Source organism: Copadichromis virginalis, linkage group LG7 (assembly GCF_057382275.1).
Source record: "Copadichromis virginalis isolate Kocher_CV1m ecotype Utaka linkage group LG7, C_Virginalis_male_GT1.1, whole genome shotgun sequence".
In the NCBI taxonomy this organism is placed as follows: domain Eukaryota; kingdom Metazoa; phylum Chordata; class Actinopteri; order Cichliformes; family Cichlidae; genus Copadichromis; species Copadichromis virginalis.
This window is the reverse complement of record NC_140624.1, coordinates 65,366,894-65,383,019: the sequence shown is the minus strand read 5'-3', so window position 1 is coordinate 65,383,019 and position 16,126 is coordinate 65,366,894. Positions and strand designations below refer to the sequence as shown.

Below are 16,126 nucleotides of genomic sequence, written 5' to 3'. Positions count from 1 at the left end.
CATAGACATTCTTGGAAGCAAAATAAAACAAAATGAGATGTGACTATAGACGTTTATACAATATTGTACAGAAGAAAATAACTAAAAACTAACAGATCTTAATTGTATTGCTTATTTTCTTTTTACTTTATGCGCATAGGTCTTCTGATTGGCTTTTTACAAAACAAAACAAAAACCCTTTGAAACACCGGTTCCAAAATATTTTACTTTGAAAAGTTATTATTGTTTGAAAACGTGATCCGGAAACGCTGCGCTTCCGGTGGCGAAGTTGACGGCATCACTGCGATAACGAGGCGCAGCTGCGGTACTTGAAGACGTCTGAGCCGCGGACTGCACAGCAGACTGGGCCGTGAGACGGTCAGCATCAATGGCTCCGGTGCTTGCGGAGTAAAGAATGGGCTCCACGGCATCGCAGCCATGGCCAGATCCACTAACAGAAGCGGCGAGGATGGGGACCCACGGGTGACCGCCCCCACGGACCGCGACGCTTCCCGGGACCTGGCGGAGCCCCGGGAACTGTCTCTGGAGGAGGTGCTGAAGTCCTACGAGCAGCCCATCAACGAGGAGCAGGCATGGGCGGTGTGCTACCAGTGCTGCAGCGGGCTCAGGGTGCCCCGCCCGCCGGCAGGGAGAGTCAGCCGGGTGAAGGACCCGTCCTCCATCCTCCTCCACAGGGACGGAACCGTATCGTTACAGCGGGAGCAAGGATATGACGGTAGGAGAGGCGGCCGCGGTTACTCCCAACTTTCCGCTATCTTGATAACTAAAAGCAAGTGGGGAAAAAGTGCATTTTAACAGGATAGACCAGTTGCCAGAAGCAGCATGGCCTTTGCAGGTTTACCTGTCGTTAGTTTTAAATATTAAAACCCACTTTTGAATTCGGCGTAGTTTAATTTCCATTTTTGTAAAAAAATTAATAAATAAATAAATAACCGCTTTTTTTCATCCGCACCGCAATGATTTCTCCCAGTAAACTACTCCGCCTCAGTGAGCAGCGCTTGTGTTTATATCCAGAAGTGTACTAAAGTGCTCCATGCTTTGTTCACAATAATAACGCGGAACTGAAGAGTGTCTAATATTGTTTCATATAGTATCATTATGTCGTATTTTATCTACCAGGAACACAAATCTAAAGCATTTTGTCCTAAGTTATTCGCATTTAATACAGAGTTTGGCTCACAACGTCTTGCTCAGTAACGGACGCCGCGGTGCTAACCTGTCCCGTCTCAAACAGCATCAATCCCTACACTGCTGACCCTCAGCTGGATTATTTGGTCATTTGCGCAACCCCGAGCTTCACTTACTTAAACTGCCTTTGTGTTTTTATATTTTACACCATCTAGATTTTGTCGCACTACTCGTGCCAGCAAGGATGACTCGTATTATGCCGGTAAATGATAAATTATTCATGGAGCACCGCTTTCCCCTAGCATCTCCTTATGCAAAGACTGTTTTGGAGACATCAAAGGGTGGCTAGAAGCCCAGAGGATTTTAGGCAGCCTTCCTCTTGTCCCCTCCGTGCTGAAATTAGCCCGTACCTGCATACTATCCTGCTGCATGTAAAGTATTTATGTCCTCACTGCAGTTCAAGAGGAGGCTGCACGGAGACACTTAAGTCAAAACTCAATTTAATCCGAAATAGGCAAATTTGTGCTCAAACTTTTTTCACCTCTCACTCCAAAAATCTTATCTTAGGCAATGGCGACACAATATCTCCAGAAATTCATATTTTGTGCTTAAAGTCATGTCTGTAACCTGTTTATTTTGCAATTAGGCAAAATACAGCAAGGATATTTCTTGCCAGCAGCCCTGAGAGAAGATACTTTTACATTTTAACATATGACTGAGAAATGTGGGCAAAAGAAAAGAATATTGGATATCAAATCTCAGGAAAAACTGTGAAATGCTGAGTTCCTTTTTTGATAAAGTCTCCAGGTGAATATACAGTAGCAGCTGTTGTAACAGCTGTTCAGAGATCAAACAGGGAGGGTCTGTGTGCATGTTTGAGGATGGCACTTTACTTTTCTTTCTGCCATTTGTTCAAATGTCATATAACATGCTTATTAGTTAATCATGGGTCAGTCATGGTTCTGATGTTTACATGAGAAATGATCATAAAGAAAAAGTAAAGTTAATGTAACCTTTTTGAAAAACACAGCATTAATTTGCATAAAATGGTTACACTGTTTCAAGGAACACCTTTTAAATATGAGCTCATTACACCATCATCCTGAACTGTGACCTCAATAATAAACATAAAGTAGGATTATCGCTTTTTTTTATCAGATGTTATGGCAGTGCTGTTGGAGTGAACTGCTTTAGATTTAGAAGCTGTCATACAGGTGTGGGGAACGGGCAATCAGCGGAATGTGTCATAAATAATAAATAGCAAGCCAAACCCCTTGAACTGGTTGAAAATTGACTTCTAATGATTGTTACTGTGGACAGATCTTGATGACGAGGCATTAGAAGATGTGACTGCAGTAAAACAATAAGGGAGAAAACTTTTTAAGACAAGATTCCTCCTGTTGGTAATGGAGCTAACAAAATGCAGCGTGGTTACAACAGTAAAGAAGGGGGAAGGTAGAGTGTCTGACTAGGACTGGGCGATATATCGAGTTTTTAAAAAATATCGATATATTTTCATACGAGATATAAGATGTGACAATATCGTTTATATCGATATAGTCTATGTTACGTTATAATTATACTTGTGGAGCCGCAAGTTTGCCTCTCTTTTGTCCACTTTTGTCTCTATGCAACTTTACTCGGCCTCGCCTCTCCTTCACTGAACACAACTCCCCCTCCTCCCCCATCGCTTCACCTGCAGGCAACGACAAGATGGACACGGCAAATCTCTGTTAACGAGTTACCGCGAATCGCCCCCGTGCGTGGGGCTGGACTGCATCAACGTGTTAGCGAGCTAACCGCACTAACGACATGCATGGCCTAAAATCCTTTCATTTTCTCAAAAATCGACTGTTCGCCTTATGTATGAATTCTGGTTGTGCTTACTGACCGCGAACCGATTTTAGGTGGTACACGGCGCTCAGCAATCTGTCAGTGAATGTTTTAGTTAGACTTTGGTGAGCTACGGAGCTGCACCGCTTGATGGATTGTCAGAGCATTACGGCTACCGTAGTCCGGAGCGTCGCAGAGTAATACGTACAGTGCAATATTGTTATTTAGCAATACACAGTTATATTTACAATAGTTCACTGAGGAGGAAAACTATGTTTTTAATCAGAATAAGGGAATAAGGAGTCTTTTGGCCACCTCTCACTGCTTGACTCATATGACGGTGCAGCTTTTTGGCTTCAGGATAGACCAGCTAATCGAATCTCAAGGTGGGGCTGTTTTAGAAACTAAAGACGACCTGTGGCAACACTAGTGAGTCTAGAAGATTGTTAACTGTTGTTGTGATATGACGCTATATAAATACAAATAGATAAAATCTATGTCTGCAAAGGACAAAGCTGAAAATCAGTATTGGATATGATCCTTGAGGCCAACACTGCATCAAAAGCAGGCGTGATTCTGTCATGAAAATCACTGCATCGGCTCATGAACACTTACAGAAATCACTGACCATGAACATGGTTCACCAAGCTGTGTACAATGCAGGTTAGGTTTCTGCCATGCAAAGAAGAAGCCATATGGGAACATGAAGTGTCTTGTCTGGATCATGTTGTTTAAAATGGACATTCTGCGGTGAGACAAAATTTGAAATTCTCTTTGGAAAACATGGATACCACATTCTCCAGACTAAAGGGAGAAAGGCCATCCGGCTTGTTATCAACAATCATTTCAAAAGTGCATTAGTGCCTATAGAATTGTCAGCTTGCATATCTGGATAGCCATCATCAATCCTGAAAGATATAAACACATTTTAGAGCAACATGTGCTCCCATCTAGATGATGTCAGGTAGGGCTGCTCGATTATGGCAAAAATGATAATCACGATTATTTTCACTGAAATTGAGATCTCGATTATTTGACGATATTTATTTAACCCTTTAAGACCTACCATAGAACCAAGTCCGCCAGAGCTTATATTATTTTTTTTTACATGCTGTAGTGCCATTTTTGGGAGCATTTCAAGTTGTTATACATAAATACAACTGTTATAGCCCATATTTTAATAATATGTATGCATTAAGTCCAAAGTAACTACATTAATAGCAAAAAAGTGCAATAAATCGTTTTTGGGTTTTTTTTACATATATTTCTACTTGGAGAAATTTAAGAGGTTTATCCCTCAAAACTTTAAATACAAAAAAATTGCAAAAAATAGTTTACAACAACAGGAAATTTATTTTGAGTGTCTTCATAGTTTTATTTTGGAGATAGAGCAATTTTTATATACTGCAGGAAAAACGAAAAACAATCCTATGATACAAATTTGCAAAGAAAACAGCATGTGCATCAAAATAAACTATTTCCAGCAGTGCAATATGAGTCCTAAGCATCCCAGAAACTATTCAGAAAAGTCAAACATGACTTATAAAAACACCAGTATAGGATTTTAAGGCCTACAAGTAAAAAACTACATTTTCCGCGAAAATGACGTCACTTCCGGTTTCGGGCAGGAAATGGCGGACATGCGATAGTTCGCGTTGATGTCTTTTTCAATGTCGGAAGTGTTACGAACAGCTGATCAGATCGGCAAAGCGTGTTTCTGGAGTATTATGTTTTTGTTCCTGCAAGCGCTTTTTATGCAATTTTTGCAAAGCTTTATGTGGAAGGAAACCGTGACCAAGGACAAGCTGATGGCATAAGATGTAAGTACAACTCCTCTGGTTTCATATGCAAAAAAAATTATTGCGCTAGCTTACGCGGTTCAGGTTCTACAGGGATTTAAAAATAGTTACACAAAACGGAGCGTGCTGCTCTGACCGGCTTTAAAGGGTTAACAATAACAATGTATTGAATAACGACTTTAAAAAATAATATAAAATAGTGTGCAAATACTGATAACAGTGCAAATGTTTGCAGTATAAGGAATAAATGAAAAATGTAAAGATCTATGTTTAGTGAACTTTGCAGTGTTGCTCTGTGGTGCAGCTATGACACCGTAGCAAAGTTTACACTATGTCTACTTGATCCACGTCTGACTCCGCGAACCCATAATGTTTCCACACCACTGAAGTTTTTTTTACCTCTCTTTTCAACCAACGGCAGTCACTCTCCTCTCCAAATAACTTCTGCTTAGCTTTCCGAGCTTCCCTCGGGTCCTCTTAATTGTTGTGACGCGTGTTCGAAACGCAGAGAGGTGCGCTCGATTTGCTGCACAGTGGTAAACTTGACTTTTTAGAGTTTTTTCTTTTCTTTTCTTGAAATGGGGAATTTTTCGGTTTAAACTTATGTTTTCTATGTTCTGTTTCTTTTAATAAAAATATGAGTTTATGAGATCTGCACATCACTTTATTTTGTTTTTATTTTACACAACAGCAGTTCAAACTTTGGCATCATGAACCCTCAGATGTTTAGCTCCCATTAACTGAGAGCTGGCTATCCTTGCAGCCTGTGTTGGTTTACGCTCTGCTAGTCCATAAGTAAACGGTCCAAATCAAAGCAGTGATGCAAATCCCTAAACCAGCATGAGGTGGTGAGTTTATTATAGTCTGTCTGCATTATTAATGCAGTTCGTTGGCTACAGGGACATTTTCCTTTCTTTATGTGGCCGTATTCACCCAGAACAGCATACTACACCATCTGAAGTCCAAACTTTACTTTGTAATACTGCCCTTCAGACGTGGAAAGCTGCAGCAAAGCATCCTGACTACATTATAGTCCCATCTCCATGCTTGGCAATTACTGTCATGTTGTTGTTGCTGCTGCTTTTGTTTTACTCCAGATGTAATGAGGCCTCTGACATCTAATCTGTTCCACTATTAACTCTTCTGTCAAAATTTAGATGACAAAATTTACTTGATATTCTTTTTTTTTTCTTTCTGCAATATACAAGAAAATGTCAAAAACAAACTGCTTTGATTTCTGAGAGGTTTAGTTTGTTTTATGTATTTCAATAGTCACCTGATTCCTTGACTGTGAAAAGTGTTTGGTTTTAATTTGATGGGTAATTTATGTGGGCGTAATTTAAGTAATCTACCTCTTTGCTTTTAGCACTGTCAAATTGTTTCCATTTTATTTCTTTCGGGTAAATGTCAGCCTGTTATTTGCTCGTTGAGTAAGTTGTGTGTAAATGTCATTTTATACTTTGATATCAGATATTTGATATATTTGATATATACTTTGATATTCAGCTCTATATATCATTTACATTTATCTTTTGAAATACATTTTGAGAAGCAGTGACTGGGATGCCTCCTAGGTGAGGTGATTTGGGCATGCCCAGCTAAGAGCAGACTACAAGGGAGACAGAGGGTTCACTTGAGAGATTATGTCTCTGGCTGGCTTTTATGGCCTCGGTGTTCCCCAGAGGAACTACAGGCGGTGACTGGGGAGAGGAGAGGTGTGGACATCTCTGCTAAGACTGCAGCCCTCGCGAATTATACTTGGATAACCATGGATGGAACAGTGAAGAACACTGATCACTGAATGGTTTTCAGAGGCATTATTGTGCCTATGTGATGATTTCCTTGAAGAATTATGTATATTTTTTGTGCAGTGCTATCCGAGGGCCCAACCTTGTCTGCATTCCCTATAGTTGAATGGGACATAATTAAATAAATTATACAATCCTCAAATTGTTTGCAGTTGTACATTGAGACACATTACAACTAAAATGTGGCACTATTTACTCACACAGTCTTCCCGATCCCAAACCCTTCCTATTCCTTACCTGTCAAAGATGCAGTCTATCTGGAAACAACAAAGTTTGCTTGTTTGTCAGTTTCTTTTTCTAACATTAAACTACTTTTCCAGTGTTCTTTCCTTTCCTACCTTTTCTGAAACCTATCACTGGATTCAATTTATTATGAGTAGTGTATTTAGGAAGAAAAGAAACCAATAAAATACCTCTTTCAGCAGCTCATATGTGATCATCACCCCAACTTCTTGTAGTTTGTAGTTGAAATACTCTGCATTCCTTTCAACTAACCCCACACCCCACTCTGGGACCTAAAATTACACCTGGACTTAAGAACCACTGCCTTCAAATATTTGGCCCCAGTAAATGGAAATTGTGATTTTGTCATCTTCTCTGTGTTGCCTTGAAAACTTGAGGTTTGTTCTTGACCTTAAACTCAATCACTTAAAAACAGGAATGTCAGTTTAGTAGCTGTTCGGGAGATTTTTATCTTCATTAGTCAAACTCTCTTTCCAGAACGAGCTGATTCACCTTGAGACAGGGAAAACTGGTGAAATCCAATAGAAAGCTATTTGGATTTGATGAATCCGATGCCTGCCAGACACAAGAAAAAATAGTTGAGCTAAAGAACATTGTCTCTGAACTGATCTGCTTTGATAGTCTGACTGTTTTACCTGCTTCTGTGTGCTGGAAATATAAATGCACAGTAACGTTAGCATTCACGGCACATGGCCTCAGCTGTCTCAAATAACAATTTCCTGGAAATCTAAACCCCATCAGGTAGTGCGGCAATCTGCAGAGGAGGAGGTTAATGTGAATCCTGATATGAACTCAGACTGATGTTGTGCTACACAGCATTTTAATGTAAACACACACCTGATGTAAAAAAAAACCTGAGACAGTGAGACTGCAACGGAGGAAAACATCCTCGCTGATATGCTGCAAATTCACTCTGTTTATCAAATTCAGTTCTGACATCTGATACGAACAGTGAGAGGAAAATTAAAACCTGCTTCCCTCTCCTGACCTCGACCTTTAGTTGAAACGTCATTGATGGCTCCTGTTGGTGAGATGAGCTGTTGCACCTACTATCCCTGCAGAAGCACAAATCTAAAGTGAAACACCCAGAAGATGAACTGACTCATGGTACTGCAGCAAGCTGATGTCAGACTGAAATGTTCTTTTCCAAATGCATGAGGAGTGTTCATGAACCAGCTGCCATCTGGAACGCAGTTATTGCTGACATGTTGGGGAGAGCTCTGCAGTTTGGGTGGAAAATTCTTGTTTGGCTTATTATAATTGTGCTGGCAGATATCTTAGTTACAGCTTGAAGTTCTTTTGAATTGAGTAGCAAGAGTGTGAGATTGTAAGAATATAAGTATGTTTTTGGTAACTTCTGCATCTGATTCTGGTCAAAAGCTTCTGCACTCTCGTCATGGACTCGTAGTCCATATCCATTGCCCAATCGACAGGAATCAAATGGGCATAATTTCCTCTGGAGGCAACACAGCCCCAGAGCATGATGCTACCACCACTGTGCTTAACGGTTTAACGGTGTAGTTTTTTCTAAACACACAGTGTATTTTTAACATTTAAGGTAGTTTTAATGTCAATTTTAATTTTAATTGTAGTTTAACACACACACATGTATATTTATACAGAGATGGGCAGTAACGCGTTAAAAGTAACGCATTACTGTAATCCGATTACTTACTATTGCAAAAAAACTAATTAGATCACGGTTTCCCATAAGCAGGCTCCGTTACCGCTTCACTAAACTGTGATTTTGTTTGTTTGTGAGTGTCTCAAATAAGGCTGCCACGAATGATTATTTTGATAGTTGACTAGTCACCAATTATTTTTACGATTAGTCGACTAGTCAGATCATGCATCCATTGGACGTGAAACGTATCGCTTATTGCACCAGCATGCATCTGCCCTTATAGAGATAGAAAATGTGACGTCATTTCCGGGGTAAAACCGCAAAGGATTGTTGGTACAAGTGGCAGTGGTACTAGCGCGCATGGATTATTACAAGACAACAGTCACACAGAGATAAACAGAAACACAAAGAATGGCAATAAGTTGTTTTTTTATTTACTGCCATAGCCGGTAGCATGAGAGACGCGGGAAGCCGACGGGTAAAGAGATCGGTTTTTATCAGATTCCGTCGTGGAAGACAAATTGTTCAGGTCATGTTTCCGAAGTCACAAAGAGGTGATGGATGGCCTGGATTGCAACTATTCGAAGACCAAATATAATGTTCCAGAACACTCCAACTCACATGTTAGTCTGCTCCAAGCATTTCCACGAAGGTAAGTCTTTTGTTGTAATTAATACGTAATTTATCATAACATAATTGTTGCTGTAGGTTACAAATAAGTCTTGTATTGATTTGAACTGAATTCGTTGCGCTATGCTGCTTTGTTCACTGTGGCTTTGCGGGCTAATGTTTGTTGTGTTTTGTAGGCAAACCAGCCTACAAAATGCTGGAATGCAATCCAGACCGGGCACCCTCTATCAACCTGGGTCATACCGAGTTTAAAGCACTACCACAGCGAGATTTGATCGGTTAAGAAGCAATCAAGTGATGAATAACTGTTTTCCAGTATGTTGTTTTGAAATGGTTTTCTTTGTTTCTTTTGCAGTGCTGATTTGTTTTTCACCAAAGCAGCTAATAAAGCATAATGGAATACAATTTTGCCTCTTTCTTTTAAGATTCTATAATAAAATGAAACAATAATGCCAGTTATATATAAAGACAATAAATTTAATTAATTATTAATGTTGTATAATACTACAACCTGAAAAGACAAATAGATTGCGTTGGCCTGTACAGGAGACAAAGAAAAAATTTTAACAACAGCTGTGAAATGAAATAGTCTAAATCAGAAAATAGATACACCAAAGTAAACTGGACCTGGGCTCTTTGCAGGGAAGTTACTAAACATTTCGTGAGCCCAACACTCACACTTAGGACCATATCATTATAAATATGAGCGTGATGAAAGTTGGGCAGCACGCTAACGTCTTTAGTCCACTCTGTATGCTCGTATGGGTCTGACCCTTTCACTCCTTAGATTTTTTTCCTCGTACCTTTTTTTTTGCCTTTTTACGGACTTGCTGTGTTCTCCTTCGTTTTGTACAGAACTGTTTTGGGGGCAAATAAAATGCAAGTAGGGATTAAAACCGCAGAATTAATGATTACCGGTGCTGGAAATGCTAGCACTCGATGCAGTGTTTTGATTTTGCTGCCACTCGTACCTACAATGCAATGCACGAAAGTCACATGGTCTGTCGATCTCCATATAACTATCATTAGCTTACAACTCGAAGTGCTTAAGGTATGTGCCAACTAAAAATAAAGAGCAGATTATAGTTTATTGAACTTTTAATGAAATTTGCCGATTGTCTCGGTGGAATTTAATAAACGCAGCCGTCTGCTCTTTGCTATCTAAAATATAACAGGACACTGGAGTAAATTCTCGACCATCTCATACTTCTGTTTAATCAGTTTTCTGTTTGACGTTTATTCAGCTGTGTGAAAACAATAACTTTAATCTCAGCCAAATCGATTTACTCAGGAACAAATAAAATTCTGAAAAAAAGCCAAACTATAACATTTTTAAGTTATCTAAGTGACTTATATATCATGTTTAACCTGAGTAGTGAAAGACTGCAGGGGTTTTGAAAACAATGTGCCGGGTATTTGCTGTTCTCACGGGCTCTAGTGAGCCTTGACCACCTAGTCAGCTGTTGAGCTGGTGGGTAACAGACGTCTCCGTAAACGTTGAAGCACTTTTGCAAATATGTAATATCTTGATAAATCGAGCAGATATTTGAAGTTTACACAGCTACATTTTGCCTGAAAATACCTGAAAAGTTTATTTTGTGACCCAGAAAGAGTAATGTTAAAACTAAGTAGCAGTCGCCATTGTTGGAAACTGGAATTGGCTGGGTCGCACTCTGAATTCTAGGATAGGTTGGGCCATGAAGAACACACCCGACCCATCCTTCAAATCTGGGCAAATGAAGGATGCATTTGGAGGAGTCTTTGAATTTGGACAGCCTTTGTCGCGTCGCTCCTCCAAAGGATGCGAACCCTGAATTTGGACACAGCTATTATATCGGAGACTGCTTCTTCTACTTCTTCTTCTTCTTCTTTGGCGTTTAACGGCAGCTGGCATCCTTGTAGATGCATTGCTGCCATCTTCTGTTTCAGTCTGTTATTACACTCTTAAATCCTGCTACATATTCCTGGGTCTGGATCTTACGAAGCTTCAAACGACGCGTTGACTATTAAATTAGTCGTCTACGATTTTGATAGTCGACGTAATCGTGAGTAGTCGACTAATCGTGGCAGCCCTAATCTCATAACTATATATATGTGTATATATATATATATGTATATACAGTGGCTTGCAAAAGTATTCGGCCCCCTTGAACATTTCCACATTTTGTCACATTACTACGGTGGCCCCTAGAGACAAAACACTTGCAAACTCCAAAACACGTGCAAACTCCAAAACACGTGCAAACTCCAAAACACGTGCAAAATCCAAAACACATGCAAACCCCAAAACACATGCAAATTCCAAAACACGTACAAACTCCAAAACACGTACAAACTCCAAAACACTTGCAAAATCCAAAACACATGCAAACCCCAAAACACATGCAAATTCCAAAACACAACGGAAGTGCTCCAGGACGCTAGGGGCAGTGTTGAGCTTTTGTTACCTAGTAACTACACAAGCCAGGAAGTACCAATGACCGGATTTGGGGTCTGCAGCCTTAAAGGCTGCATTTTAAGGCCGATTACGTCACAGTGACACGACGAAGGCTGTCCCAATTCAAAGGCTGCTCGAAATGCGGCCCTCAAATGCGTCCTTAATTTCCCTGAATTTTAAGGATTGGTCGGTGTAGCCTTCATGGCCCAACATATCCCAGACTTCATAGCGCAGCGGTGGTGTGGATAATTTTGCCGAAAAAAAACGGCGGAAGCGGAGCGGACGAAGAGTAAACTTTCAGAAGTAAGTCGTGAATATTATGTCACTTATTTATGCGCAAATGTTTTTATAATGAAGAACATTAAAACATTAGTGTTGGCCACATGTCAGGAAAGTTATGTGACATTAGCGACGTTTGTACTAACTTGGTTTTAAAGCCTTTACTTCAAAATATACGCCGTTCAATAGTTGACTTTAATCTTACAGAGATTGTGATGATTTTATGGATAATTAAAGTCAGTCATATATCCACAAACACAACAAGCTGAAAGTCAGTGAATGCTGCTCGGTTTGCAGTCCTGAATATCACGGCACAAGCAGGATTCACTGCACTGTTAATGGTAGCTATGTTATATTGCTGCCTCTGTTCAGTGGTGTCGAGCCAAACGGACTTTAACGTGTGTTTGAACGAGCTGACAGTTCACTCGTTAAGCTGAAAGAAAGATGCTTTAATCACAGGAGTCACACATGTGTCCACTGTACCATCTGGGAACTCTTTTTGTTTCGTAATAACACAAACTAAATCCTCCTTCTTTTGTGCTGTTTTGTAGCAGTGTGTACACCTGAGACTGTCACCTGTCTGTCTGTCCTGCACTCTCTCTCTGTTGATTGTGTAAAAAAGGAAGAACATGTATTTATAAGTTACACTTGTGTTTGAATCCTGCAGCTTATCACACATTTGATTTCTATGTGTGACACCTGCAAGTGTCCAGAGTGAGGACAGACTGAGGGACCCACTGCTGCACATCATCTGTGAGGCTTTGCACCCCTGATGATCCACCAGGACAAACTCAGCAGTGTGTGAGGAAGAGGAGGAGGAAGAACCAGCAGCAGCTGACAGATGGAGAGAATAGACAGACTGTTCCCTGTTTGTGAAGGACTGATAGAAAAGTTTAACATAACTTATTGTCTGTCCTGAAACAGTCTTATTAGGTAATGTTCAAATAATTTTATCATTCCAGTGTTTTCAGTGTGGGAGAAAGTACTCAGGGCCTTTAAGTTACACACTATGAAAGGCAGCAACAAGTTTAATGTTCAGAAAAATAAAGTATGTATCAGCAGCAGAATAGAGCTAAAAATAAATGTTTGTTTCACTTCTATGAAGCTTTGAGTATTTTGGATTAGTAGCACTGCTGTGTTTGTTGCATCATATTGCTGTAATTGTTTATTTGCTTTATATATTCTGAGGTAAGTTGATCTGTAGTGTTACATCATATTCTATAAGGATGTTATGTGTTTGTATACCTTCTGCCCAGTTTGACCCATTTAGTAGAAGTCCGCCTGTTTAAGGCTCTGATATCTATTCTGTATGACTTAAAGCAGTTATGACATGGTCTGATTTTCTCACCCAATAAAGGAATATTTAATGTATCAGTCTACTCTTCATTTTATCAGAAACAGTTATCACAGCTTGTACATTTTCTTTTTACACATGTATGTAAGCATTGAGCCAAATTTAGTAATGCCAACATACTGAAGGAACAACATTTGTCTCTTATATATGATACACCTATATATGCACTGTCAATATACATTTTGAACCAGCTGCAGACGTCAGAGTAACACCTGACTGACCCCCACATAAAGTGCTTAACAGTAGTCCACAGGGGAAGAAATAAAAGCATGGATCACGGTTTCAAAGTGCTGCCTAGAAAGAAAAGATTTTACTCTTGCCAGTCGCCTTAAATGATAAAAACTGGACTGGTCCAACTTAAAACCAAGGGCAGTAACAACAGGTTTAAAATAAACTTCCAGGGGTTCCAAATCAAAAGAAGAGGACTCACAGGGGCCACTGGGTCCAAACACCAACAAATCTGTTTTCTTTTCATTCAAATTTAAAAAGTTTGGAGCCAACCAAGCTTTAATGTCATCTAGGCATGTCAAGAGAGGTTTTATTCAGATACCATCCTTCTGCTTCAGTGGCAAATAAATTTGGCAGTCATTCGTATATACTTGTCTTTGAGTGAAGATTTAAGGTGATAAGACATGTAAATAACTGCAACTTGAATCTGTACTGAAGCTCAGTATTTGACACAGAGTTCATGTTCACTGCTGTAATAGCTAATAATGACTAATATAATAACTATAATATTGGCCATATTATATTTACATTACCAAAGTGATATGACTTTAGTCTCATGAACAACATTAGCTAATTGTTATCCATCCATCCATCCATCCATCCATCCATCTTCATCCGCTTTGTCCGGGGCCGGGTCGCGGGGGCAGCAGCCTAAGCAAAGAGGCCCAGACCTCCCTCTCCCCAGCCACCTCCTCCAGCTTATCCGGGGGAATACCAAGGCGTTCCCAGGCCAGCCGAGAGATATAATCTCTCCAGCGTGTCCTGGGTCTGCCCCGGGGCCTCCTCCCGGTGGGACATGCCTGGAACACCTCACCCAGGAGGCGCCCAGGGGGCATCCTTGTCAGATGCCCGAACCACCTCAGCTGGCTCCTTTCGATGTGGAGCAGCAGCTGCTCTACTCTGAGCCCCTCCCGGATGGCCGAACTTCTCACCCTATCTCTAAGGGAGAGGCCAGCCACCCTTCGGAGGAAGCTCATTTCTGCCGCTTGTATCCGCGATCTCGTTCTTTCGGTCACTACCCACAGCTCGTGGCCATAGGTGAGGGTAGGGACGTAGATCGACCGGTAAATTGAGAGCTTCGCTTTTACACTCAGCTCCCTCTTCACCACGACGGACCGGTGCAGCGTCCGCATTACTGCAGCTGCAGCCCCAATCCGTCTGTCGATCTCCGGCTCCCTTCTCCCATCACTCGCGAACAAGACCCCGAGATACTTGAACTTCTCCACTTGGGGCAGGAACTCATCCCCGACCCGGAGTGGGCACTCCACCCTTTTCCGGCTGAGAACCATGGCCTCAGATTTGGAGGTGCTGATCCTCATTCCCGCTGCTTCACACTCGGCTGCGAACCGTTCCAGTGCGAGCTGGAGGCCCTCACCCGATGAAGCCAACAGAACCACATCATCTGCAAAAATCAGAGATGAGATTCTGAGGCCACCAAAGCGAAAGCCCTCCGCCACTTGGCTGCGCCTAGAAATCCTGTCCATAAAAATTATGAACAGAACCGGAGACAAAGGGCAGCCCTGGCGGAGCCCATCACCCACCAGGAACGAGTCCGACTTATTGCCGGCAATGCGAACCAAGCTCTTGCAACGGTTGTATAGGGATCGAATGGCCCGTAGCAATGGGCCAGACACCCCATATTCCCGCAACACCTCCCACAGGACACCCCGAGGGACACGGTCGAATGCCTTCTCCAAGTCCACAAAACACATGTAGACTGGTTGGGCAAACTCCCATGCACCCTCAAGTATCCTGGAGAGGATAAAGAGCTGGTCCAGTGTTCCGCGACCAGGACGAAAACCGCATTGTTCCTCCTGTATCCGAGGTTCGACTAACGGACGAACTCTCCTTTCCAGCACCCTGGCATAGACTTTCCCAGGGAGGCTGAGGAGTGTGATCCCCCTGTAGTTGGAACACACCCTCCGGTCCCCTTTCTTAAAGATGGGGACCACCACCCCGGTCTGCCAGTCCACAGGTACTGCCCCTGATCTCCACGCAACATTGCAGAGGCGTGTCAACCAGGACAGCCCTACAACGTCCAGAGCCTTCAGGAACTCGGGGCGGACCTCATCAACACCAGGGGCTCTGCCACCAAGGAGTTGTTTAACTGCCTCAGTGACCTCGCCCCCGGAAATTGGCGGGTCATTCCCCTCATCCCCAGACTCTGCTTCCTCCTCGGAAGACGTGTCAGTGGGATTAAGGAGGTCCTCGAAGTATTCCTTCCACCGCCTGACAATTTTCTCAGTCGACGTCAGCAGCGCTCCGCCAGCACTATACACAGTGCAGGTAGAGCACCGCTTTCCCCTCCTGAGACGTCTGACGGTTTGCCAGAATCTCTTCGAGGCAGTCCGAAAGTCTTTTTCCATGGCCTCTCCGAACTCCTCCCACACCCGAGTTTTTGCTTCAGCCACTGCCCGAGCCACATTCCGCTTGGCCTGTCGATACCTGTCGGCTGCCTCCGGAGTCCCACAGGCTAACCAAGCCCGATAGGACTCCTTCTTCAGCCTGGTGGCTCCCTTCACCTCTGGAGTCCACCATTTGGTTCGGGGATTACCACCACGGCAGGCACCAACCACCTTGCGGCCGCAGCTCAATGCAGCAGCTTCGGCAATGGAGATGCTGAACATGGTCCATTCGGACTCAATGTCCCCAGTCTCCCTCGGAATGCTGTTGAAGCTCTGCCGGAGGTGTGCGTTGAAGATCTCGCGGACTGGGGCCTCTGCTAGACGTTCCCAGCACACCCTCACTACGCGTTTAGGTGCA

The 16,126-nt window shown here is 42.2% G+C and overlaps 1 protein-coding gene across 1 annotated transcript in view; it reads left to right on the top strand.

Moving 5' to 3' along the window:
• Positions 1 to 243: 243 nt before the first annotated feature.
• The window catches only part of spire2 (spire-type actin nucleation factor 2), a 55,030-nt gene continuing 39,147 nt past the window's right edge, over positions 244 to 16,126 (top strand). The window contains exon 1 of the mRNA XM_085464781.1: positions 244 to 715. Coding sequence (XP_085320907.1) covers positions 418 to 715 — 298 coding nt within the window. The 5' untranslated portion in view covers positions 244 to 417. The remainder of the gene's footprint in view (positions 716 to 16,126) is intronic.